This window comes from Hyaena hyaena, unplaced genomic scaffold (genome assembly GCF_003009895.1).
Source record: "Hyaena hyaena isolate Hyena2069 unplaced genomic scaffold, ASM300989v1 scaffold_231, whole genome shotgun sequence".
Lineage (NCBI taxonomy): Eukaryota > Metazoa > Chordata > Mammalia > Carnivora > Hyaenidae > Hyaena > Hyaena hyaena.
In genome coordinates this window covers 187,381-213,960 of record NW_024080862.1, presented here as the reverse complement: position 1 = coordinate 213,960, position 26,580 = coordinate 187,381, and the positions used below count along the sequence as shown (strand labels likewise).

Here is a 26,580-nt window from a genome sequence, read left to right as displayed (position 1 = left end):
TCTTAAAGTGTGACCACTTTAAGAGGTTTGATTTTGTAAGAGGTTGGTTATATTTTTGAAGGTAATACAGGCTAAAAGCTATTTTTCTTGGAAAAGAGACATGTATTCAAGAAGCATTTTGAATGGTCTAGAAACAAATGTTGCCCTAATTTAAAAAATCACATTGTTTTAAGTCCCAGAGTACAAGGCAGTCGGATGTAGCAGAGAAGGTCAGTGGAATACTTTTTGATTTTGTCATTAGGAGTCTGTGGATAGGGAGGGTATATTACTACAAAGAAAAGTAGAACTTTAGAACTAGAAAGGTACATCAGAGGACATCTTGTGCAGTGGTTCATTGGGGGTGCACTTCACAGTTCCTGGGGAACCTTTCCAAAATCCACTTGTATGACCTTCATTCCTAAAGTTTAGTTCTGTCAGCCTGGAATATGTATTTTGGAAAATTTTTTCCCAGGTGATTCTGAGGATTATTTTCTGAATAGGAGCCACTGACTAAATTAAATCACTTCTTTAAGAAGAAATTGAGATTCACAGAAGTTGGCATTAGAAAAATGTTCAGTAAATAGAGCTTCTGTTATAATTCTGGAATGTGAACAGTGTTTATGGAGCTCCTGGGGTTTGGGATCTGGGAAAGGATAAGACCATAGAGAGCTGGAGAGACTGGAGATGGGCAGGAAGAGGGAGAATGTGGTCACTGTGTAATGAGAGTGGGCGGGAGGGAGTCCTGGGGACCTGAGATTTGTGGGAAACACTAGTCAACTGGATGTGAAGCCATTGGAGTGGGAGAAGTGAAAGATGTTTGAGATTTTCACCTGGTAACTGGGAGAAGTGTGGAAAAGGTACTAGGTTTAGAGGTGCTTTGAGTTCAATTTAAAATTAAGGGATTTTAAGTTTCTGTGGTACAAATGGGTAGAGCTTTCTGAGAGTTCCAGATAGAGGAATTAGGAAATATAAAGGCAGAAATAAAGATTGTTGGAACTTGTGTGTCTAGGAGATCTGCAAGAGACCAGGTACAGATGAGGCCGGTGCAGAGGCCAGGATTGGTGTCAGTTACTGTAAAGAAGCCCCACCACTGGCCATTCAGGTCTTCCTTTTCCTTTAGGAAGGTTTTCAGTCCTTGTAATAGGAAAAAACAAACTATTGTTGAACATTTCATATATGCCAGGCACTTTCCACAGAGATGATTATGTGTACATGCAGACATGTTCTTTCCCCCCTTTAAGTCCTAACAGCAGCTCTGTGAAGCAAATTAAATCATCCCAGAGTCAGGTATCACATCAGTAGAGTTTGGGTTCAGTGGCGGAAGCCAGACTGTCCAGTGTTAGAGGAAGAGAGACAGAGTGAGGGAATGAGCAAGCAGGTGGCAGTGGATCCAGAGACCTAGAATAGGGTTTATCTGGAAGTAACGTAGAGCCTATGTGGATTGAGAAGTGGTTCGGTTAGGCAAGCTTACCCTCTTCAGAGAAGGTGAGAAGCCAGTGGAGAGAAGTATGAAGGAAGGTAGGTGTGTGGGGTGGGAGGTGAGAGACTGGTAATGAGATCCAGAGAGGACCGCTGTGTGGAGCACGAGTGGAAGCCTGGCTTCCACTGAAGGAGAGGGGCTCATGTTACCAACCCGGTACTTAAAACCAGCAGAGAATGCTCCTAAAATTATTTCCTGAACTCTCATTGGGTTCAGCCAAGAATTAGATTCTACAGTATATTGGACAGATCTTGTGAACGCTGTTTCAGATTTAAAATTTAGAAAGTGAGTTTATGGCCATGTCCGTGTGTAACAAAATATATTACACCAGCATTGGTCATTAATCATAGAGTATAAATGATGAAGTGATGGGTTTTTCTTACGATTCAGGTACAGCTCCCCTTCCTACTCCTTGCCCTGTCATGGTCCCGTAAGACCTCATGACCTTTGGGGATGAATATATATAAACTATTTCTTCTACTGCAGGATTAAGTAAAAGTTGGATTTGTAGTCTTTTGGAGAAATTTGGAATGTTATCCGTGGTTCAGAGCTCACACTCTGACGTATTTTCTAGGATTGCTTTTGATTTAGGAGGTTTTTCATAGTTCTTTTGGATCAGCTAGGCTTTGATGTTTTTAGAAATGAAAGCAGATGGTCTTCCTAAATTTGCTGACCAACAGATACCTGTGTGAACAGTGTGACCTTTTACATAGCCACTCAACTGTAGATGTTTAAAAGTTATGGGACATTGAAAATTTATGTAAATTGCCCAGGTTTACACAACATGTAATTGGCAAAGCCAGGATTCTAACTCAGGCATGTTAGGTCCCAAAGCCTGGGCATTTTTGCCTGTCCCATAGTCTTTAAATAATGCCAAATGTGCATATCAGTAACTATGTATTAATTTAAGAATCAAAATGAGTTATGCCATCTTAAATTTTATATATTGTTCCCTAGAGGCTTAAGAAACACAGGGCTTTGGGTACTCTCTTCTTTAATGTACTTGTTTTTAACTGTGGTACTTTATTAATGGATTAAATTTTGGTTAAGGCCATAAAAATATGTCTGGAAGAAAGAGGCAAAAGTTGTAATTTGGTAGGCACTTTGGATTACTTCTCTGAATTTTGACCCTTCTCCCTTCTCCCAGTATTTGTATGTGCTGATGTGCTTGTAGGGGCTAAGGAGCTTGTCTGTGTCTCAGTTTATCATTACTGCCTCCAAGCACTCTTAGTAGCCATCCTTGTGGACGTGATATGTAGCCAAGGCTATGGAACACTGTTTTTGGGCTGTCGTGTGCTTTCATACACAAGTACATACAAACTCTGGTCTAGACCATGTACATGTTTGTACAGGCTTTAGGGTTACTGGATATTTAAAGAGATTAGTTTTTCCCATATAGCTGCCAGAAATTGTTGAAAAGTCCAAGTCATTGGGTCAAACAGCATGTCAAAAAGTCTCTAAAGGATGGCTCCAAAATTATCAAAAGTCCATAAAAGCAGGGCTACTCTGCTGAATGTAAGTCTAATTTACATGATAGCTGATGAACTCTAATGGCCAAATGAGCACAGAATTTTTGATTTTTAAGTGCCATGTAGCAGCACTTTTGAAAATGTGTTTTACATACTTTTTTTCTGTGTATGTTGGGCTTGTTCTTTCTTGGCTTTCATTAGGACAATGTTAAATAAATTTTATACTTTACTATAGCAGGAATTAGAAGAAGCACTTTGCTACTTACAAGGTTGACAGTTGGTGTTTGAGCAGAAGGGTAAGTGAATGTTGGTTGCATTTACTTGGGAACAGCTGTCATCCTTATCAAAGCAGAGGTGTCTTGGTTTCTTTTCAAGCAGGAGAGAACACAGTTTGAATTCTAGTGCAAAGTTGAACTCTGTGGCAGATGCCAGAATGTATCCTTTACAAAGCCCAGGGTACCCAGAACCAAGTATTTTGTCAGTTTTCTCGTAGTTTTCCTGCCTTGGAAAGATCTCTTAAGAATGTGGAGGGAAGGACAGTTTCTCTAACATACTTCTTGTGTGTGTGGCTTGTAACAGAAAATGTGGGTGTCTGTTATGTTCTGTATCGTAAAGGTCAGTTTTGTTGGATAGTTAGATGATTGGATGCTTATGTCAAGGGGTTTACCCACATCCTTGGTTATAAGAGCAAGGGCTAGAATTTGAAGGGCTTAGGAGCTGACTCAGCAGCCGTGTTCTTCCTGTGTCTTGTTAAAGCATTGCTCTTTAGAGTCCAGTAGATGGTTTTGTTCCAGTGGCCCAACTGATTTTACTTGCTTTGGTTAATGCAGGAGAGAGAGACGAGCCCCTTGGTTTTGTTATTAGTTATTTAGGAACGTAGAATGCTGATGGCAGAGACCTCTGTGAGGTGAGTTGTGTGTTTTCTTGGGTAAGGGCTGTGTGACAAGTAATCCCTTTATGGAGTGACCTGTAATCCTTGTCTGAGAGGTGCTTTGAGAATCTTGGGGAACATGTCTGTGCCTGTCTCAGTCTTCATTAGATTACCTAGATTACCACTCTTTCTCCCGACAGTTTCCTTTCCTGTCCTTTGGGAAGGAGGGAATGACTCCCCACATGGCCCACATGGGCTAGGCCTCTGTGTTTTTCCTAACGGACCTCATGCTTTCTTACCAGGAAGAGGAAGAACAGGAGGAAGAAGACGATGATGAAGATGATGACGACACTGATGATCTAGATGAGCTTGACACTGACCAGTTGCTGGAGGCGGAGTTGGAGGAGGATGACAACAACGAGAACGCAGGGGAGGATGGGGACAATGACTTTTCTCCCTCTGATGAGGAGCTAGCAAACCTTCTAGAGGAGGGAGAGGATGGGGAGGACGAGGACTCTGATGCGGACGAGGAAGTGGAACTGATCCTGGGGGACAGTAAGTGTAGGGCTGACCCTGAGGCTGTATCTTGGCACCCAGGGAGAGGTCCCTTCCCTCCTAGCCAGGAAGCCACACTAGGGTTCTGTGCCCCATAACTTATAGGTTCACCACTCTGGTCCCTTGAGGGAAAGTGATTTCACATCTCCAATCCTCTGTTTTCACCAGACTGTGTAACTAAAAAGGCTGTTATCTCATCTGTAAAACAGGTTGGCAAACTTTTTCTTAAAGGCTGGACAGTTAAATATTTTATACTTTGTGGGCCATATGGTGTCTCTTGCAGTTCCTCAGCACTGCTGTTGGAGTATAAAAGCAGCCAGACACAAGGCATAAATTGATGATTGTGGTTGTGGTTCAGAAGTAAAAGTTTATTTACAAAAATGCATGGTGGGCTTGGTTTGGCCAGTGGGTGGTCACATTGTCGACTTCTGCTTTAGAAGATTAGCCTTAGAATGTAGTTCTTCTTGAGGGCAGAGGCAGAGTCAGCAGTTGTTTATGGGGGTGCTGTGCCTCCTTCCTTCTAAGATTACAAAGAAGTAATAGCTCTTTTGTGGGGGGAGTCTTGGCCTGTGCTTTTGCCTAAGCCTTCTTAGAGGCCAGGCAACAAGTTTCTCTTTGGCTTCTGTTTTGCCTCCCACCCCCACTCAAAGTTATCAAGAACAAGCTCTAATTTTCCTAGGAATTTCTCTTTAGGACAAGTTTCTGAAGTCAAGTTGACCCCTGACGATGCTAATGAATCCTGAAAAAACCAGGTGTTAGTTCTAAGAGTTTGCTGGCCCCTTAGTTATACTCTGCCCGTTTCAAAAGGACATATGTGGCTGCATCACTGTGATGTGTGTCACTGTTGATGGTGACACACTTGCTGTGGTCCTAGTTTTTCCTTGTGCTACCCTGGCTGACTGGAGAGTAATCTGATACCTAGCCATTTTCATGCAGCTAACCCAGCCAGCATTCTCACAACTATGGCAGGTATTATGCCTAATATGGTGGCTACCAACCACATGCAGCCATTAAAATGTTAAATAAGTTAAAAATTCATTTTCTCATTTCATGCCCACATTTGAAGTACTTGGTAGCCACATGTGGTTACCATATCGAACAGCACAGATACAGAACATTTACATGAAATTCATTTAGAGGCAATACTGTGTTTTGGCCTAGGCCCAACTTATGCCAAGCCTCTTCAATAGTAGTTGCTTGGTTTTTTATAATAATTGGTGTTTGGTTGTGGGAGGAAGGGTGTGTGTGTGTGTGTGTGCGTGTGCGTACGTGCATGTTAGAGGGTGGTTGCAGTAAATTTAAGCATATGTATAAAGGATTCTATTCCACAGTGAGCCAAATCCAATTTATTTGGGATAAATCATCCATGTGCTTCTAGCCCTCAAGATTGAAGGCGGTGGCTTAGGGGAGACTTTCCTATGGAAGCCCTCTTCCTGAAGTTCTATCTTGAGGAGGCTCTGTGGAGGTTGGGAGGGAGTGCCTTCTCTATCTGCTCATCTGCTCTTTACCAGCTTCCGTTTTTCTATAGTGGAGGTTGAGGTGATTCAGTGGAGGAGGACTTGCCTTTTCCCTAGCCATGGTCAGAGAGCCAGGTAAGAGGGACTAAGGGTCACGGACACATGACAGTATTGATGGGAGTAAAAGGACAATTTTTAGTAAACTTTTTGTCATCTATGAATAGTGCCACATAGGGTACAAGTTGTGTTTCCTTCAATTACAAGTAACAAGGAAGGCCGGAAATGTAGCTGGCAGTGGTGCTCCTGACATGAGTGGGTCACTCATTTTTTTTATTCTTAATTTGAATAAAGCCACTAAATTTGTATTTGGCCTGTAAAATTACTGCCTCCTTAATTAACTCTTTAGGCAATTCCTTCAGGCCTAAGAGGTAATCTGGAGAACCTTAATTCTTTTAGCAATGAGAATATTACTTTATTTTGGTGGGAATATTATTATGTGAATATGTCATAACAGTAGACCACTGGAGGACATTTCAGCTTGGGCTCCAGAACTGAGGTGGTAAGGTGGAGGCAGTATGGATACAGCATGTACTGCACTGCTGTCTGTTTTGTAGAGACACCCCCCTCCCCCAACCCCAGGAGCTTACAACAGAGCCGAGAGAGCATTCTCCATGCCCTTTGTTTTGCTGATATTTTACATCACGCTATTCATCTAGAGCATTAGCTCTTAATCTTTCTGAGCTCATGTAGCCCTTTTAGGATGTGATGAAAGTCATTGAGACTTGAAAACCTCAGCCCTGTGCCACCGCATAACTTTGCTAGGCCCTGGGTCCTGTCGAGAGCCAGTGATCAGTTTCACATACAGAACCCCAGCTTTAGGAAGTGAAAACACCTTGACACTGAAGTCTTGTGTGTTTCTCTGTTGCAGTCAATTCTACTTCCCCCAAAAGCTTGTGTGTTGTAGAGCAGCAGGTTAAACACTGCAGGGATTGATTTTTTACGTCTAGACTGCCTTTGCCTCAGAGGGCCTTTCAGAAGGAGAGGTCCTGATGAGAGTCTGGGGTTGGGCCTCTTCAACACTTGAGGGTGAGAAGAGGCTAAGGAAGCTAGAGAAAGAAGTCCTGGCACCTGACCACCAAGAATGGAGTCTGGTCCCAGGCCCTAAAGCTTCTCTCAGACCCTCCACCTGACAGTTAACTTGCTTAAAGACTCGGTCCTTGTGCAGCTACATTTATACTCCTTAGACGTGATAGAGTTGAGACTCCTAGCTCTTAGCAGCTGCACAGCTGATGGTCAGGTGTCAGGCAGGTGGTCTGGCATTGTTGGATCATACATCGCAGGGGCACTGGGGGACTCTCTGTAGGTCTGCCACGGCCCGGACATGGTGCTGTGCTCTGCTGTGGAGAGCAGGCCCTACCTTTTTCTGTTGGCACTTCCTTCTGGAGTTCTTGCAGTAGGGAAGCTGATGAGGCTGTTTGGTTCAGCTCAGGCATTCTCTGATCTTCCTGCTCTGACCTCCTTGCTCCTCACTGGTAGTCAGGCCGTGCTTGTGCCTGGCTTTTCTAACCCTCTCTTATTTACATTCAGGACTTTCTTGTATCACAGCTGTCTGTTGGCTCATTTTATTTTACCCACTTCAGTTTTCTTCATAAAGGAGATTGTAGTGAATGAAGGAAGGTTTGGGAAGATGGATTGTTCTTGTCTCAGCTTTTCTGAGAGTGGATTCTCAGGTATCTGGGAGGCTGATGGGGAATTTTTTTGAACCATTGGTGTCCCTCTCTATGTGGGAACCCCACAGCCTGTAGGCATTTGCAAGGCTCCTGGCTCATAATCTGTCTCCTTCCTTGGAGACCTATTAACAATGGCATCATGACTTTCTGAGCTATAGGCAAAGGGGGCACCGAGACCTTTCCCTCACCTTCCCTCAGCAAGTACTGGACTCCTTAGGAGCCTTGGTACTGTTTCCCTCCAGTCTTGATCAGCCAGACAGTGGTGTATCTACCTCATTTTGAAGGTCCTTTTGCCTAGTTTCCTTCCTCAGTGGAGGCTTCCAGAGGTGTTAATGTGGACTGTTCACTGCCTGAGAAGGCCTATGGTCAAGCGGAGTGCTCCTCCTGTACCAGAGACAGGGTGCCACCTTCCACGGTGTCATAGCTCCTCCCTGCTGGCCTCCAGCCTAGAGTTTCTAGGTGGTACTCCTCTGGTGTTGCTGCATGCTGGCCTGTACCTTTTTGGGAACTTGTTCCTTGCTGATTATATTCAGAACTTACAGAGAAATGAATCCTTGGTTGACATTCTCTACCTTTATGAGGTCTTCTGATAAGAAAATTGTTGACTTTTAAGAGAAATCTCACTCTTGCCTCCCTTTTTAGTGGCCCTAGGGGGATCGGGAAGGTCTGTGCACCCATCCCTGAAGGACATGAGGCCAAGGGGCTATGAAGGCTCACTCATTGCTCCCTCAGCCCTGCCCCTTTGCAGCCATGCAGACACTTCAGGTTTTGCCCTGTCCCATTAGGGCCCTCCAGGCAGGAAGAACCTCTAGAAAGCAGAGAGCACTGCATCCAGGCCCTTTGAAAAGCACGAGAGCAGGAGGTCCCAGGGGTGGCCACTGTTGCCAACAAGTATATTCTCTAGAGCCAGCTCCAAGGAGTTAATTGATGTGTTTTCTTCTTTCTGGAAACTGGCAATTAACTCTGCTTAGGCATAAATGGATGTGTATGTAGGGATTTCCTTTCTGAAAGGTTCCTGTAAGCCTAGTGCATAACCTAGCCTCTCGGTCTTCTTCCCTTTCAGCGGACAGTTCTGACAACTCTGATTTGGAAGATGACATCATCTTATCTCTGAATGAGTGAGGAGCCATCACCTCGTGGAAGACATTTGTGACAGGCGAGAGACTGAGTCAGATGAATTCAGAACACCTTCCCTTCCCTGTCTCCCAGGGCTATCTTTTAAGGAACTGCATGCCCTGCATTCAGAGGATTATGGCTTAGAGAGCCTCACTGGAATCCGAGGGTCCTTCTAAAACAATAACAACCACAAAAACAACAGGGTTTAGGCCCTATTCTGCTTCCCCCTTCTCCTAGGATGGACAGCTCTTTCCTCAAGGGGGGGAAAAAAAAACCATGTCTCTGGGGTTATTTCACAATATATTTTCTTTGTATAACGTTCTTTACTTAAAGAACAAGAAATAGTTTTTTATAAAAGTTAAAAAGAAAAAAAAAAAAACAGGCATTTATAACTGAGGGTATGAACTTATATCCACCAGGTCTCTTGTCCCTGCACTTCATTTTCTGTTGAAGAAAATGATGTCTAAAGAACAATACAGAGGCATTTTTACACACATATTTAAATGAAAAGGAAAATCGTGGTTTCTTAAATTGATAAGGATTAAGAATATTTTATTATAAATATAATATATGATTTTTTAACCTGTTTTGTTGCCTCATATGCTGTCAGGTTAATTTGTTTTCCTTCGTGCCCGAGGTGGGGAGGAAGGCACTGCTTGTTTGCTGAGTAAATGCCCAGGTTCACCCGCCTTTATGGTTTGGGGGCAGCAAGGTCGTTGTGGATATTGGTTTTGTGGAGTTGAGGGAACTTAGGATATAAGTTCACTCCCTCTATTTTTCTTTGTGATTTTTTTCAAAAATTTTTTTCTTCCCTTTCTCCCCAATGTGGAAATTACAAATCAAAGGCCTTTTCTTTAATGTAAAGTGTATTTATTTAAAAAAAAAAAATACAAAATAAACTACAAGTCTGTCTTTGTTTGTTCATGGCCTTACCCGGTTCTCTTTTACCAAAGTGTGGTGGTCCCTTTCCCTGCTGCTCTAGCCAGCCAGTAGAGAAGACCCCTTCCTTCCAGGAGAGGCAGTCCAGGACAGTGGTGAGAACACATTCTGCCCAAATAAAGCACTGTGGGGAGAAAATTAGCTTAGTCACAGTGTCTCACCCTGGTCTGCAGCTGTGCTCCAGAGGGAGTATCAGTCTATGCCCGAGAACCACGCAGGGGTGGAGGAGGGGCTCGGGCATTGTCCACTGTGGGCACATCTCTGTCCTGGGCTCTGACTCAAAAGGCAGCTCTGTGGTACAGATTTGGTGGGGCTGGCAAGTTAGGGGTCCTGGGAAGTTTTGGAGAACATGCTGGCAAAGCTAAGAAGTAAAAATGTGTTGGCCATCTCTGTAGTCGGGGGTAACTGTCCCTAGTTTCCTCAAGGGAAAGTAATAGCGGACCAGAGTTGTTCACTTTTGGCGGTTTGGGAAGAGCGGGGGCTTGGGCAGGCTGGGTTTGCAGATGGGGTCTTGGGCCTCCAAAATCAGCTTGCGGTTGGTTAAACTGTGCTACTGCCAGGAAAGTGCCACATGCTCTGACCATTTCACTTACCCACCTCACCCTGCTTTCCTCCCCAGTAAATAAACCCTAGTCTCTTCCTTTGAGTTCGCCCAAATAATAGCTTCTTGGTTTCTATTATGTAGGTATCACATGGCTAGAGACTTATTTCTCCCTTTGCCAAGAGAAGGGACACATTTGGTTGTGAAGTAAACAAGACAACATGGCTAAAACTCACGAGGGGCTGGTAAAGCCCTGCTGGGCTTTGGAGCACCATACAATTTGTCACACACACTGAAGTGGGCCTGTGTCATACAGGTAGCTCTTGGTCCTTTAGAGAGCAGAGGTCTCAGCTCACGTTGCTTCATGCCTCAGCTTTAATGGGTTGCTAACACCTGACCCGGGGAGTAGCCTTGATCAAGCTGGTGCTGGATGCAGAAGAAGAAAGTAGGTTAAAAGGCCAGAAGTAAAAGCACAATATTCTAGTCAGGAGCTCAGCTGAGCCACTGGCTGTGTCCCTGAACTCTGCCAGCAGCTCTTGGGAATGCCTATGGGTCTCTGGGGTGGAGATGGGGACCTCCAGCAGGAAAGCAGAGTTCTGGTTGACTTGACAACATGCCTTTAGGGAAGTGCCCTGAGAGGCTTAAGGAGACATCAGACCTATTTCTTACTATATCAGGGCTTAAGATCGGAGCTACTTAGGAAGAAACGTGTATAATACTAGCAAACCAGTAATGAGCAAACTTTGCTTCATTTTTTTTTTTTTTTTTTAACCTCAGGTTAATCATCTCAGGCTCCAAACCCCCAGGTGGAGGTGCTTGATGCCTGCAGTTAAATCGTCCTCTCTGGGGCAGTCTGAAATCAACCAGTGCCTTGACCATCTAACTTAATCCTTACTAGTGCTGGCCAAGGCCTTTCTGAGAAGTTCACAGAACCTGTTGTATCTTAAGAGCCAAAGGAAGTGGTTGAGAACGGGGTCCAGGGAAGAGAAGGAAGGTCACACAGTAGGTAGTGGTTCTTTACTAAAACTCTGTATTTCCTTTTGGGGCCAGAGAGCACCTATCCCTGAAGAGTGGACCAGTCAGGCATTGAAGCGTCTTCTGCAGGTTTCCATCTGGGAATGCTAGGAGGTGTAGTATTCTGGGTTCTGAGTACCCACTCTATGAAGGAGCAGCCCCGAGAAGTTTTGGACTTAAAGGGGCAAGGCAACTCTGGCCTGTGTGTGACCCAGGCATTTCTCAAAGATCTGCAGGAAGCCCTGTGATGTGCCTTCAGGTCACTGCTACCTTATTTGCTCTGAACAAGATAAGGGCCACTCCTCCTGGCAGTATGAGCTACCCTGGGATGGTGGAGCTGTGGTCAGCTGGGCCCCCACAGGCTGGCTCAGACACCCTGCAGGTGTTGCCACAGCGCAAGTACAAACAAGCAAATAAACACATTTTAAGGTTTTCTGTTGTGAACATACTTGTTCTCTTCATGAGCACCAGCTTTAACCCAGCGAGCAGTACTTGCCCAGGCATCTTCCCCTGTTCGTTTTAAATCTCCAAGGTCCCTAAAAGCTACCTCCTTCACTGTCCTTGTGGAAAAGCATGTATTCTCCATGCAGGACACAGAGCCTCAGTGTCCATCTCACAACTATCTCAAAACATCTGGGCTGTCACCTGTGTTGCCTTGCCCCAGCTGGGGTAGTGGACCAGGCCAGGGAGTGGCATGGCCAACAGAACCTAGAGTTCCTGGCCTTTTGGGGGTTCGTTTCTCTGAGGCTTCTGCTGTCCCTCAGCTCTGACAATGAGCCTTTTGGGACATGGTGACAACTGCTGTATGACTGGTTTCCCTCTAGGGTCTCCAATGGTGCTGGCTTCATTTGCCCTATGACCTCACTAGAGACCAGTGATGACAGTATTATTAATTCTTTCAAGAGTCCCTCCCAGCTCCAGGATGCCTCCACATTGCCCCCTAGCTCGGGCAATGCTAGTCAAAGCCATTAAGGCCAACAAGCCAAAGCGTGGTACCTGTGACCGCATTTCCCCACAGAAGCACCTTTCTTCCAGTGGTTCCACCTCAGCAGCAGGGCAAGAGGCTGAGAGCACGAGGTATGCCAGTTAAGAGCATCTTCCGAACCCACTGCGTGCCCTTGCAGCATTGCAAAAATTCTTCCATCTAGGGATTCAGTGTCCTTCACAAAAGCTCTAGTGATTGGGCAGAGGCCCAATCCTTTGACACATCAGCCACGAATAACCAAAGGGAGAACCAGAATTCACAGACATTGCGTAAAGTTAAAAAATGACCCAAAAGAGGCTTCCTCTCATCCTCCATTCCAACATTTGGCCTCTAGCGTCCCTTGGAGTCTGAGGCAGCTCAGTCTCCAACTGAGCATTCCTGGGCTGCCCTGTTAAGGCTGGAGGCTGAACAAGAGGGGGAACCTGTGTTGGGTATGTGACACCGAGACCCCTGGCACCGATATTCCACTGCTCTCCCCCATGACTACAAGATCACACAACTGCTAGGCTACCTGCTGGCAGAGATTTCAAGATTGGGCATCTTGTCCAAGAGCTATACCTCAAGCAGATGAACACACACGTTTAGGGCAAGAAAACAAAAACTCCAAAACTACTACAGCTGCTGGTTATAGACCTTAGGCTCACCCCTTTTCTTTGCATGGGCTTTGTTCAGGCAGGCAAAGGCAGGGTCCAGACGCAAACTGAAGCCCACCTGCTCTCAGCCAAGGTTAAAAATGTGAACAGTCCTGACTCAGCCCAAAGAGCTGAGGGACTGAGAGTCACCAATCCGGCAGGACTCTGAGCTACACCAGTGCTGCAGAGATGGCGCATTTGTGTGCGTGCAGTGGGGAAAAAACTTGATTAAACCAGGACTCTGAACAGGATTAAAAATCCATCCTCTAACAAAGGCTTTACTGACAACTTTCCATACAGTTAGTCAAAAAATAAAAAAATACAGAACACAGCAGACAGTATCTTGTACACTAGAAATCAATGTGACAGGAGTCCCTTTTCTCATCGCTGTAAAAAAAACTCTCAAAAATCTAAGAACTTAGTGTTGGTAGGGGTCAGGACTCTGGTCCTCCACCAAATGAACCGAAATAACCCAGCAGAGAATTCAAACCAAGGGGATAGGATGTGGGGAATCAGATTTTAAAATAACTGCTTTTGTGACACAAACGCGGAGCTGGAGACAGGTCTGGGCTAGGCAATGTCTCTTACTATAACTATCACCATGTGTTCTTCTTCTAGCTTGCCCAATGTCCTCAGTGCTGACTGGAGGTACTGCTGTGAAAAGTCACAGGGTGGGAAGGCATAGAGCATGCCCGTGCTGTCTCTGCCCTTGGACCCACCCACCGGCAGGCTGATCACCCCCGCAGCCTGCTTCTGTTTCAAGTAGGAGACCAGGTTCCTGAGAAGCCGCCTCTGTAGGCCTGGCTCTACCGTGGGCATCCCCTCAGTGCCGGGCCCACTGGGGGTCGCCTGGGTGGCTAGGAGCACCGCATAGCCATTGGGGCTCCCCTGCTTGATGCGCCGTGTGACCTCGTCAAGTTTGGGTTGGTCCAGTCGCAGGCGCTGGGCGATCTTCAGCTGGGTCAGTTTGCTCCCAGAAGTGTGGTCTTTGAGGAGGCCAGTGATAACCCCTTGGTCCCCCTCTAGAATGTGCATAGATGTCGGGAAGCAGCTGTTTTTCAACACTAGGAGCCCATTCCAACCCAGCTGCAGTGTCTGGGCATACTCAGAAAGATTCTTGAGCTTTTTGGTCTCGTGTTTTGGCTCTTCCAGAGGCTTGGGCTCAGCCTCAGCGGTCCGATGATTGCGCTCGCTCTCTCGTGTCTTCTTCCCGTGGGAAGAGTCAGGAGCCTCGTGGTGGTGGTGGTGGCTCCGCTCCTCAGCCCCATGTCTGCTGTTGCTGAGGGAATTGCTGCTTGACTCCTTGGTCCCGTCACTAGAGTGGTTCTCTTTACGGCTGCGCTCAGGAGTGCGGTCTGAGCCCCGGTCCACCTGCTGCCCACCACCCTTGGTCCTGCTCCGTTCTTCGTAAGGGGAGTGGGTTGTCCTCCCACGGTCACTGGAAAGGCTCCTCCGCTTCCGCCTCTCCTCCCAGGGCTTGGGCAGGCCCCGGTCCCCATCTCCCCAGCGTTCCCCACTCCGGCTGCGCACTGAGCGGCTGTACCCCTCCAGGCTGTTTCGGCGGTCAGAGCTTTTACTGGGGCTGGTCCAGTCCCCTTCCAAAAAGGTCCGGTCTCGATCTGAGTACAGGAGGTGTGGGGGGGTCCTATCCCGCACCCGCAGGTCAGCATCCAGGTTTCGGTGCCGGGTATATCCATCCGGCAGCAGCTCATAATGCACAGGGAGGGGTGAGGGCTGGTACTGCTGGGGATATCGGGTCTCCTCTGCTTTGGCAAAATCCACGCGCAGCCTTCGATCTGGACCGCCCAAGGGAAAGCCCCTCATTTTTGCACAGGCGGCCTGGGCTGCATCCAAGCTCTCGTACTGGATGTAAGCAAAGCTATCTCCCTTGACGTGATCAATGGTCCGAATGCTCCCAAAGCGGTCAAACTCCCGGGCCAGAGCAGCCAGTGAGGTGTTAGGTCCCAGGCCACCCACCCAGAGGCGAGTGGTAGGGTTGGCCTTGCCATAGCCTATCTTAATGGGGTTGCGGCCAATCACCCGGCCTGACATGGCCACCTTAGCCCTGTGGGCCATGTCTAGGTTCTGGAACTTGAGAAAGGCATACGCACCGCCCTGGCCACGGGCAGGTCTCTTGATGACCACCTCCTCGATGATGCCGTACTTCTCGAAGGCCCGCCGCAACTCCACCTCAGACACGCTGTGGTCCAGATTCCCAATGAAGAGGTTGCGCGTGGCGCGCTGGTCGTCCTCAGGCATCAGGTCCTCCTCGCACACGGCCGGGTAGCCGTAGGGGCGTCCGCGATCATCGTAAAGCCCGTAGTAGTCCAAGGCTCGCTCCCGGGATAGTCCCACTGCGGCAGCGGCGGCAGCATCCAGGGCAAAGGCTGCAGCGGCATGGCGAGCACGGGGTTCCCGCAGCGGCGGGGCGGCTACGGGGGACAGCGAGCGCTGCTTATACTGGTAGCCACTGTGCAGGGGCAAGTAGCCGAGCGGGTCCGTGGGGGCGGGCGGACCCGGGGGCGGGGTGGAGGCCGCAGCGCTGCTACTACTGCTTCGCCGGCTGCTCCCGCCGCCGCCGCCACCGCCGCCACCACGCAGGTACACGGGCTCCACCTTGAGCGGCCGGTCGTAGAGCAGCAGCTGGCGGGCCAGGGCGTGCTGGCGGGCCTCGCGTGCGTCCTGCGGGTGCCGGAAGTTCACGTAGGCCACGCGGCCCAGCTCTGGCGTATGCGACAGGCGCAGGCTGATCTCGCCGAAGCGCTTGAACTGATGGAAGAGCCGGTCCTCAAGGTGCTCGGCAGGCAGCGCAGGGCTCAGGCTGCTGATGAGCAGCGTCTTGTACTCAGGCGCAGCCGCCGACGAGCCGGGACCCGCGGGCTCGGTCCCGGGTGGCGGCGGAGGTGGCGGCAGCGGAGACGCGCGAGGCGAAGCCCCTGAAGCGCCTGGGTCCCCGGAGGCCTTGCCGCCGCGTCCCCCGCCGCCGGCGCCCGAGCCCGAGGAGCGGCCGCTGCTCGCACGGTGATTCGCGTCCCCGGCGCCGCGACCGTCGCGATGCCCACCCCCGCCGCCCCCGCTACCGCGGGGTTTGTCGCGGGCCCGCGCTGGAACAGGATGCTTGGCGCCGCCCGAGGCCTTGTGCGCCGCCCGCCGCCCGCCCGCCTCTGCTTCCCGTTCGCGCTCCCGTGGCCGCTTGGCCGACGATGACGAGCCTCGCCCGCTTGGGCTCGAGTCTCGCTCGCTCTGCCTCTTCATGGCGCCGGCGCAGCGGGCGGGCGGGCGGCCCACAGGCCCCTCACAGCGGCGGCGGCGGCGGCCGAGGAGGCAGCGCCCCCGGCGCCGCCATCTTGGACAAAAGGACTCGGCGCGGCGGTGGCGGCGGGGCGGGGCGGGAGCGGCGCCCAGGGGCTGGGCGTCGCGTTATCAGGCTGCGCCGGGCCGTCACGTGACCCAATGGTGGGCGGGGCGAGAGCGGCGCCGGCCTACGTCATCGGACTGCGCCGCTCCGTGCCACGTGACCCCCGGGTAAGCCTGAAGGTGAGCTCTGACGCCACCGCGTGGCCAAGGCTCTGGGCTATGCGGAAATCATGGCCCTCTTGAGAGCCAGGCTGGCTTGCACGGACCCTGACCCCCATGAGCTGCGGGCCTTGGGCGTCCCGCGCTGCGTGTAGCAGGAGTGGCAGCGTCTGTGGGCGCCGAGCTCCCAGATCTTAACCCAGTGGCTCTTTAAGTGGCACCCACCCCAATCCCCACCACGGCCATCTCCCTACTGGGTCCCGGAATGGGCAAGCGCTAAAACCTAAGTATGCTGCTCCTTAGTCCCCGTTCAGGACCCACCGCCCACAAACCAAATATCCTCAGCGTTCAGGTAATTTATGCAGCGACCCCAAGAAAGGCTGCGAGGCCATGGGCTACGAATGCAAAAGGCCAGACCTACCTGGGCTTGGCTGAGAAAACGGAGCCAACAAACCTTCCGTTAACCAAGCGGGAACAGGTTCCTTGGCGCCACTGGGCCAACTCTCTGCTGCAGCCACCCGAGCAGTGGGCTGGCTGTTAAGGACAGGGCCACGGAGCCATGGGTGAAGAGAAAGCCAAATCCAGTAGTTCCCACAGTACAGCTTGCCACGCTTACCTCTCGCTGACCGGTGCCCTTCTGTTCATCTCCAGGGGCAGGACCTCTTCTCCAGAGGTGAGGTGTGGGGCCAGTGGGGTGGGTGGAATCCTGCCCCGGCGCCCAAGCCCCCTCAGGATGGCTTCATTTCCCAGGGAGCTGTTGGAAGCATTGCAGAACCTGACCCAACTTCAGCCAGGAAACCGTGGGGTGGGTTAAGGCCGACCAGTTCCTCCTCCTCCCACAGCCATAAATAAACCAGTCCTGGAACAGCTGAGGCAGGTGCAATGGGGAAAGCTCTTAAACGAAAACACCTGTAACATTGCCTGAGCTGAACTCCACTTCCAGAAGGGACGAGTTAAGCCCTTCAGAGATCACCTTGGGGGTCAGCCCTAGAGTGGCAGCAGTTGTCTTCCCTGTTCCTGTGTTCACTGTGGCCTGTAGGCCACCGCCATCCACCAGCTTCTGCTTCTAGCTATGGATTTTCCCAGCACCTGCAAGGGGTTCAGGACAGTGCGCTTGTCAGATCCTAACAGCTAATTCCCCCAAACAAGGAAGTCTTGGCCTGAGAAGTGGCTCAACCTTGCTTTCCTCTTAGATGTGGTGTTGCAGATGTGCAAAATGTGGGGCCACTGCCCTAGTGGATGCCACAGCAGGCTGCGACAAGGCCTGTGTAGGCAAACTGAATTTAGCAACTGCATAAATGGGGTGATTTGAGGTCTTCCTTAGAAAGCACACCTGCTTGGTCTTTCCCTTCAGGTGGTCTCTGCAAGGCCTGAGAAGCCACAGGGGTGCCCACCAAGCCACAGCTTACAGGGACAATTGGGTTTCCTAAGAGCCAACCCTGCAAATAAATAAAAACAGAACACAAAAAACCAGACTCTGGAGACACTTTGGGGACCTCAACTATTAGCTTATCTTGGGTAAACAAAAGCAAAAGGTAGGCTCTCACTGACTCTTTGTATAAACTGACCACTACATATATCACAAAATCTTAATTAGGCATCAGAAGCTTGGGGATGACGTCACACCATAAACTCAGATGACCAAGTAGATGGCCAGATCTGGGCTCGGTGGAGGTAGCCAGGCCAAGAGCTTCTTTCGAAATGTGACAGTACTGAACACAGGCAGTTACTGAAGTCATCCTTCCAGAAAACCACACTAAACATATCCTCAGTCCTGCTCCGACGCAGCATACCAGATTCAACCCCCTATGCTCTGCAAGAGGCTGTGCAGCCTCCAGCTCCTCAGGCGGGACTTCTACTCCAAAGCATCTCAGGGTGGGGCATAAGACCCAGCCTCCTCCCAGGCTCGCCTCCAGTCCTGCATGAGCCCCCATGCCTCAGCCCGTGTCCTGCCTGGCATCTCCAGCACTGGCAGCCCAGGGACAGATGTGAAGATAGCAGACAACTCTTGTGAACTGGAAAGCATAAACTGCTGGAATCTTCATTAGGGCTGAAATCCTATTTCATATTCACTTTAATGCTCCAAGGACAGCTAGAAATGTTCTTCCTTTAATAAAAAATTCCCAAACACGCTTTAAAGTCCTAGAGTAAACCTGCAACAGAACAAAGTGAACCCCCCAGGGGGCGCTGTAGAGCCAGCATAGGCAGGAGAGCTCCAGGCTTCACACCTGACATTGTCAGGAGCCCGCCTAAAAAATAAATTACAAAAAGGCTGCAGGGAAGATGCAAGTGGAATGCTTTCCCCACAGGTGCAGAGCGGGGTCGGGCAGACTACAAATCAGTCCGTGAACCGGCTGCCTTGGGGGCATATTTAGGCATCAGTTCATTAATCTTCCGGATGTAGTCAGACTTCTCCGCACAGCCTTTGCATGTCTCCCCCCAGTCGTCCAGGATCTTCTTGAGCTCTTTAACCCGGAGCTTCTTCAGGTCCACTGTGCTCAGGTCAATCTGCTTGTCTGGAGGAGAGAGCAGGGAGAGCTGGTGGGAGTAGCCATGGACTCCCACAGTCCTGGGACAGATCACCCCAGCACAGCCTCCCATCTGTTAGAACACTACTGGTCAGAAGGGGACAGACATTTTCAGACACATGCAGGTGTGTGTCTGTGCCCACTGCCCTCAACTGGGGCAACTGGCCAGGGCGTTTTCACCGGAAGGCTGGTCTCATACTGGCAGCGTCCACCCAGACACGCAGTACTGCCAAGGACAGGGATGGAGGCCACATGGTTCTTATAGGAGAAACCTTACAGGAGAAATGTGGTTCCCACTCCCCCAAGTGCCTTGAAAAATAGTCACAGTAGAGGTCAAATCACTGTAGAATGACGGCTCCAGGGTAACGGAGCAGAGAGACCCCCTAGCTCCAATTTCTCAACACAGGCTCTGGTCAGGAGCTTACTCTCCACAAAAACTTGTGACCACAGAGAGACCTTGAGCCAATGGCACCTGTCACGTCACAGTCAGGAGACTAGGCATCCTTGACACAAGTGGACAAACACAAGCCCTTGGACACTCGAGTCACGGCAAAATATGTTGGTGCTGCTTAAATTTTACAGATGAGGACAACTATTCTTGGTCCTGTTTCTGAGGCCTGCTTTTCCCCCGCCAGAGATCTCGACAAGAGATGCTGCAGCAGCTGGAAGTCTTGGCCTGCCTGTCTGCACACAGCATTTCTCTTCAAAATAAGAAAGCTCCTGAGCCTTCAGAGCTTGTGGCCAGGACAAGTCAGGCCACATCTCTTCTTTGCTCAAAAACCCATGTTCCCAACTTGACTTAGATTAAAGATCTGAAGCCAAATCTTCACCAACCTGCAAGGCCCTCTGTGCTGTCTACCCATCATGCCCCTGGATGCCTCTGGACTGCCTGTTTGCTTAGCCTGGAATGTTCTTCTGTTACTGTCCCCTTGGCTAATCTTCTACCGCCTGCCTTCAAAGTATGCTGAATGTCACCTCCTCAGTGAGGCCTTTTCAGACCTCCACCCATGAGGCCAGATCCACCCTGCCCCTCACCTAGCACAGTCTACCTACCTGGCTACAGAACTCACCAGGCTCTAGTTTCTCACCTGCGTCCCCCAGCTAGAAAGTCAACTACTGATGCCTGAGCTCAGAGGGTCCGTGTTTGTTAAATAAGGTCTAGCCACACTCACCATACTTTAGCTCACAGATCTGGCTGTCCTTCTTTTTGAGCTTCTCACAGATCTTCTCCACAGGGATGTGGTGGGCCAAAGGCTTTGACACCTCGTTGATGATCTTAGTGGCAGCATCATCTGTGGCCCCAATGTAGTAGCACTGCAGCAAGAAAGGACAATGGCCTTCAGGAGGTCCCCCTTGAAAGCTTTCTCCGCAAAACACTGATAACCTCAAAACATCTCTCTGCCAGGGCCTCTTTTTTCCCACGCCCTGCCTGTACCAGCGTTCAGATTCAGTGTAAACCCTGGGCTCTTAATACATGCTTGGTCCCAGAGCTGACAACCTCCAAATAAGTTTAAGAGTCACCAGGATTCAGACCTTTAAAAGTAGACAAACCAGCGACTGCCAGGGAAATGAAAGCTACAAAAGCCATCATTTCATTAGGGCTCTTGTCCTCAACTGGGCCCTGGCCTACGCTGTGCCCACTTTATTACCTTGTGTCCTCGCACATGGCCTCTGAGCACTCATGATGGTTGTTCCCTCTGCCCAGGATGCTCTTCTCCACCCCCTTGCAATGACAGCTCTTCCTCAGAAAGATTCTTGACTACTTTGCCTAAATCAGCATCTACCCTCCCTCCAGAGCACCCTGGTCCATTTTCTGCTGGACACTCATAACAGTGTCATCATTTGTTTGCCTGTCATTTCTCCCCGCTGATACTCCCAGTGCCCAGCACACAGTAGGTGCTTATTCAATACTAACAGGATAACAAAACCTTGCAACTGCAGAATTCACTGGAAACTGGAATCCCACACTAGCATACTAACTGGACAGTGGACCTCCTGAACACGCAAGTGGGCAGGGCCAGCCAGAGAGGATAACCAGCTACTCACCAACCGATTCTCTTTGCCTCTTGCTTCCCGGCAGAATTTTATAAGCTCTTTTTCAATAGAGGGTGGTGAGAATGTGACATCTCGGTCTTTGAGGTCCTGATAAAATCTTCCCAGATAGGAGATACAGACTGGAAAAGAGAGGGAAGGGAGATGCTCAGCAATCACACAAGGTGCACCCCAATCCACCAGCAGGGAACTCCGGCAGCAATTTGAATAGCAGACACGGTGAGGTGAGTTTTTCCATCACCGGGTTTTCTCAGGTGCGCACAGGAGGACAAAACCCAGCTCCAGGTTGCTGGGGTCCCTTGGTACACCGAGGGCACTGGGGGAACAAGCATCACTTGGTGACCCACACAAGGCTCCTCCCTGGTCCTTCCATAAACTTTAAGCCGAGATCGAACAGTGTCCTTGGGATGGACTCACTGTGACCTCAGCAGAGGCCAAACCGTAGGGTGAAGACAAAAACAATCCAAATGCTTCTCATTTCCAAATACAACACCGAACCGGAGGTGCGGCTTCGCAAGCCCACCGGACCCACAACTGTGCCCACGGCCGGCCCTGGGGACTCCCGACCTGGGCCAGGTAGAGCCTCTGCCCAGTGATGTGAACGGAAACTCCAGCGTTATCTCAATTTCAGGCTAAGTTTTCTGCACGATCGAGTCCCAACTTTTTCTTGTTGGACCAGTTTCCTAGACCCTGGAACTGTTTTCTAGGCTGGCGTCCACCCCTCTTCGTGAGGACCCCGCTGGGACGGCCGCCGCCCCCGCCCGTTCCAGCCCGGGCCTCTCGGCCGTTCAGTGGTTTGGGGGAGTTCAGCGCCGCCGCCAGGCCGGCCTCGGCGCGCGGACCCCTGCCCCGCCGCACCTTCGCAGTCGCCTGGCCGCAGAGTTCGGCCGCCCGGCAACACGCTCAGAGCCAGCGCCACCGCCAGCCCGTGCGTGGCCCACATCCTCCTCCTCCTCCGCCGCCGCCACCGCCGCCGCCGCCGCCGCAGCCCGACTGAACCGCGCCCGCCGTGGGGCGCTGCCTCCGGGTCCCGGCCGCGCGCCGTAGTTCCCCATTGGCGGGCGGGCCCCGCGCCCTCCCACACGCCGCGCTCTCATTGGCCCACGCGCCTGGGAGCCCAGACGGGCGGCTCCACGCTGCCCTTCCTTATTGGCTGGTAGCTTCGCCCGCCCTTGGCCCTAGACAGTTGTCGGCCGCTGATTGAGCCAGGACGGTCGGCAGGAAGCGGCCGCGAAGGCGGCGGAAGGGGCACGGGCGGCCATCTTGAGTAGGGGCAGCAGCAGTTGCCGACGCTGGGCGCCGAGGACTAGCGCGGGGTTTGGGGCCGACACTGGGCGCCTGCTGAATTGTCCCGGGTACTCCCTGCTCTCGGTCCCACGGCTGCCCGAAGTAGCCCTCTCCGCTCGGGGCCCCGACTCGTGGCGCAGACCAGCGGCTCTGGGGTCAGCCGTGGCGTAAAGGGCAGGCGGGGAGGGCGGACCTCTGCAGGCCAGGTTTCGGGGAAGTTCCTTTCCTTTTTATCTTTTCAAACGATCCCGGGATCCTGGGCGGAGGATCCAGGCTTTGAGACCGTCTGCGGAGGCTCCTGCGACCGCGAGGCCTGCCGACCCGGTCCGAATGTCCGCATCAGGCCCGAGCCCGTCTTGTACGAGCTAACCGGATGCCAGCCAGAGTGGACGTTGGGCTGAGGATTTCTCATTGGAAAGTCCCCCTCCGAGCGGCCGTCCTAGGCCCCGGCGGGGTCTAACCCGGGTTTCCCGCCGAGCGCTCGGGGTCCCTGGCTGCCGGGGGTGGGGCGCCTTTGGTGAGGGCCCGCGAGTCAGCCGACAAGCACTGAAGGGGGTTTCCTCTTTGGCTGCCCTCCCTTCAAGTGCAAGGCTCGGCTGTCTGTCTGAAGGCAGGACGTGGAAAAGGTTGGCTCTGTGTTCTGTACAGAAAGATTTCTATGGGGCTAAAGGGCTTGGAGCCCAGCGACAAGGGTTGGAGGGGGGCACTGGGGCTGCTCCCATTCAGTGAATTCAGTGGGTCAGTATCAGGTATTCATCTTTAATTCACATCACAGCAGTCAAAGGAGTGGGGAAAGGGGGAAAAATCAAGTGGCAGATATTTACATCTAAAATTCACATTACTTGTTGGCTTTAGAACATGCTACCACAATATATACAGTAAAATACCTTTTGGGACACTAGTACAAATTGTTTTTCCTTTTAGCTTTGCTTTCTGGTACAGGTAAGATCATTTTTAAACCACTTTTTTAAACATAAATACACAAAAGAAATGGTTAGAAGTTTTCTTATTTTAAATAAGCACAGAATGCCAGAGGTTAAAAACACATTTATAGGGCTGAATACCAATTGGACATCACACTCTATACATTTTTTGCTCAAATTCCTGTACAAATACACAGCATTCAAATAGGTATTTACAAATAAGCTTGAAAGAATGAAAATCTATTTCACAATCTTTTCAGAGGATTCTCATTTCTGGCCTCCCACTTCCCCTCAGACTGGTGGTTCTCCAACAAAAGGGATTTGGATTATGTCCTTTCATCCAGTTAGGGAAAATGGAAAGGGGAAACAAATCTAGCTTAACTTACATAAAAAAGCAAGGCCTAACGAACCCACAACCCGCACTGCCCTCCCTACCCTCCTGTGCCACAAGGTGGAGAAGGTCAATGTTCTTATGTGATGACTGCCTTATCCAGGGATTGAGGTTCAGAAGTGCCCTCAAGTCTAAAGATGCCCTCCTACCTAAGATTCAAATACAGAGCTAGCCCCCAACTCTCTAACACTTGTGAACACCACATGCCATAGGCCTGCCCTCCAAAGTTGGGGTTGCCATGACTGACCCATTCTGCCTGGAGCCTTCCTTATAATGATCAGAAAGACCCACACTGGTGAGAGACACCCCCAGATGCCCTAAAGATAATGTGGCCGTCCTCCTACCCAGTTGGTTACTTGCTGGAATTTCCTGTTCAATAAGCTGGCATTTGTGTACAAGAGAACACCTTGGCTGGCCTTGTCTGTTTGGAAAGAGGGGCTGTGGGGAAGGGATGGGGGTCTAGGGCCCAGGGCCTGGCCATGGAGGTCAGACAGGCCAGCAGAAGAGAAACTAAGGGGAGAACACCTCTGCTCAATAAGGAGAAGGCAGCCTTATGACCATCAAAGTTGTGAATTTATGCAAATGAAAAAAAATTTGTAGACTTTTTTTTAAAGTAACTTAGAAGCACCCTGGTAAAATATTATTACCACCCCACCCTATCGCCCCCAAATAATAAACCAAGAGGAAAGTCCGTGCCCTGACCTGAAAGAGTTTCCTATAAAGATACCATTGCGCTCTGCTCAGTAGACTGGGAAGGCTGGAGAAACTGCCCTCCTGCCCACCCTGAACCCTGAGTGGTGGTCCCTGTGGGCCTGGAGTGGGGGAGGAGGGGCAGTTGGGAGGGTGGGATGGGAGGGGTGGGCTACACTTGGCCACTCGACAGAGGAAAATTCAACCTGTGTGGCTCTCTGCTTGAGAAGGAGGGGTTTCCTCCCACCCTCTACCCAGAAGCTTGCTGAACCTGACCACGAGTCCTCAGGGCTGGAAACCTGGCTGGGCAGCCAGCCCCACTGCTCAGAGGTAGTGCTGAAAATCCCTGATTCAGGAACTGGATGACAGGTATTCTGGCCACTTCTGAAAACTCAGAGGATTTCTGGCCCCTGCCACACCCCAGCCTTGCTCCTATACCAGCTTGTCTCTCAATACTTGGCCTCCTGGGCCATGGGGAGGAGGGTGGCTAGGATAGACCCTCTGGCTCCACACCCCCACACAAGCCCCAGAGGGTAGAGGGTGGGAGATAACCTTTGCAGATCCATTCACCAAGGGGGCTCCTGCAGGGCATGAGGTGTATTGAGAGTGGAAGGGAGCAGAAATAAAAGCAATGGAAAAATCCAAGGTAGAGACAGGGCTGGCCCATGGAAGCCTGGCAGTGTGCCCTGGGCATGCAGATAGGCCGGGTCACATGCCTGAGCTGGCAGGTTGGCCCAAGCAGCCCCTCAGTCTCACACTCCTGAATGGAAGAGTGGGCAGGTGGGTAGGCATTTGTGCAAAACGGCTTGTAGCTCCCTTGTCCACCTGTGACATGTAGTCCACGTGGTCCTTGCGATCCCTGAATACAACCATGAGCTCTTCTGTCCACACAGCAACAGAAGAAGTCCCTAGTGCAATTCCCATTCTTCTGTGCATCTCTGCCCTGGAGGGAGGGCTTGAGCTCCTAACCCTGGGCCCTGCAAAGCTGTGAAGCAATTCTCTCTGTGCAATATCTCCATATAGCTCCACGTGGTCTGGAACTGCAGGAGGAAGAAAGCATCTACTGCACAAAGGAAAGAAAGGAAAACCCATAGAAATGGAAACGTAGAAAATGAAATAAAAAGAGAAGCCACAACCCTTCATGCTGCTGTGGCCTCTGTACATGGCAACACACGAGTTCACGGCAGTAGAACGTAGACCCGGGGTGGTTCACTCCTGAGTGCCAGGCCTCTCTGGCTCCCTGGTGGGGGTACTTGCTTTTCAGACCTGGAGTGGTTGGGCAAGCTGCTCACCGAGGGCGGCATCCCAGCCGCCTCCTTGCCCCTCACTGTTCGCCTCGGCCGTGCTCCCAGGCCATGCGGGCCTGCTCTTCCTTGGCGCTCCCAGGGGGCAGCGAGGCCTTGCGGTGCAGGCCCCGAGGCCTGTCAGCGTCTTCGCGTAGCAGCACGCCTTCATCGTGCTCCAGGGCCGGCAGGCGGGTGTGGTAGGGCTTGGGTGGCAGCGCCGGTGGGTCCATGGGGTCCTGAGGGATGACACACCCCGGTGCTGAGTGGCTTCGGCATGGCTGGGCCTTGATGGAGTCCAGAACTGCGGACTCGGAGAGGCTGTAGTGGACAGGGAGGTAGGGTGGCTCAAGATCTTCATCGGCGTTCCAGGCCTGGCTTGGCATGGAGTCCATGGTGTCGGTTCGAGGTGGGACCTCTGAGGAGTGCCCAAAGTTACTCTCGCTCAGGGAGGACACGCCGCTGCTGGCACTGCCAGACAGTGTAGAGTTGCTGCCGTCCAGACCTGACTGGGGGCTTGTGGGGGAGGCTGGGATAGGGTGGAGAGGAGACTGCAAAGGAAAGGGTGGGCATGTTAGAATCCCTTTCTCCAGACAGGTGGGCTGGCCCACTATGTGAAGAGAGGACCAAGTGCCTGCACACATCGGCTGCACATTTGTTTCTTCAGCAGCCGCCCCCTCCCCAGCTCCCCATTCCCCCAGCAAGGCAGGGGAACCCCAGAATCAGCCGCATTTCTGTGAACAAAAATGGCCCTGGCCTGGCTGCTAGGCATTTGTACCCTGTGTGGCTCTGGGGTGCTGACAGAAGGGCTGGGTGGGCAGACCAGTGTGGAGGGCGGGAAGAACCCCAAGGGGCCATGGGCCAGATGAATGCATTCTGTTGGCTAAAATCTGCAACAGAGTCTGTCTTTTCCAACATGCAGAAAAAAAATTTTCATAAGGCTTTGCTGCCTCCTGTTTCTTGCTTTTGACTGGACTCTGGTATAAAATGCTCTATGATCTACCATGGGAATGTTTTTTTTTACTTCTTGAACTCTAGTGTGTCGATACCTAGTGGTGTCAGTAGGGAGCTCCCCAGCCCCTCACTGCCCCTTGCCGACACACTCAGGGTACTGTGTGTTGCTGTCGCCAGGATCCTCTGAC

The 26,580-nt window shown here is 51.0% G+C and overlaps 4 protein-coding genes across 8 annotated transcripts in view; 1 reads left to right on the top strand and 3 right to left on the bottom strand.

The window, feature by feature from the left end:
• DCAF1 (DDB1 and CUL4 associated factor 1) overlaps positions 1–9,585 on the top strand; it is an 86,811-nt gene extending 77,226 nt beyond the window's left edge. For 4 of the 5 annotated variants that reach the window (XM_039243623.1, XM_039243626.1, XM_039243624.1 and 1 more), the window contains 2 exons: positions 4,102–4,354; positions 8,605–9,585. In XM_039243623.1, coding sequence (XP_039099554.1) covers positions 4,102–4,354; positions 8,605–8,663 — 312 coding nt within the window. In that variant the 3' untranslated portion in view covers positions 8,664–9,585. The remainder of the gene's footprint in view (positions 1–4,101; positions 4,355–8,604) is intronic. The other variant, XM_039243625.1, reaches the window with a different exon arrangement.
• A 1,321-nt stretch (positions 9,586–10,906) lies between these two features.
• Positions 10,907–16,120, bottom strand: RBM15B (RNA binding motif protein 15B). The gene has a single exon (XM_039243627.1). The coding sequence runs from the start codon at positions 16,021–16,023 to the stop codon at positions 13,339–13,341; it is 2,685 nt and encodes an 894-aa protein (XP_039099558.1). The 5' UTR covers positions 16,024–16,120; the 3' UTR covers positions 10,907–13,338.
• Positions 16,121–18,371: 2,251 nt separating this feature from the next.
• On the bottom strand, positions 18,372–25,091 carry MANF (mesencephalic astrocyte derived neurotrophic factor). Its single transcript, XM_039243630.1, has 7 exons — positions 24,912–25,091; positions 22,396–22,590; positions 22,031–22,301; positions 21,723–21,956; positions 20,859–20,986; positions 19,985–20,126; positions 18,372–18,800 (listed from the first exon to the last, which is right to left on the bottom strand). Exons 1-7 carry the CDS (start codon positions 25,089–25,091, stop codon positions 18,616–18,618), a joined length of 1,335 nt encoding a protein of 444 aa, XP_039099561.1. The 3' UTR covers positions 18,372–18,615.
• The window catches only part of DOCK3 (dedicator of cytokinesis 3), a gene marked incomplete at its 5' end in the record, with an annotated part of 183,663 nt that continues 179,972 nt past the window's right edge, over positions 22,890–26,580 (bottom strand). The window contains one exon of the mRNA XM_039243629.1: positions 22,890–25,989. Within this exon, the coding sequence (XP_039099560.1) occupies positions 25,480–25,989 (510 nt within the window). The remainder of the gene's footprint in view (positions 25,990–26,580) is intronic.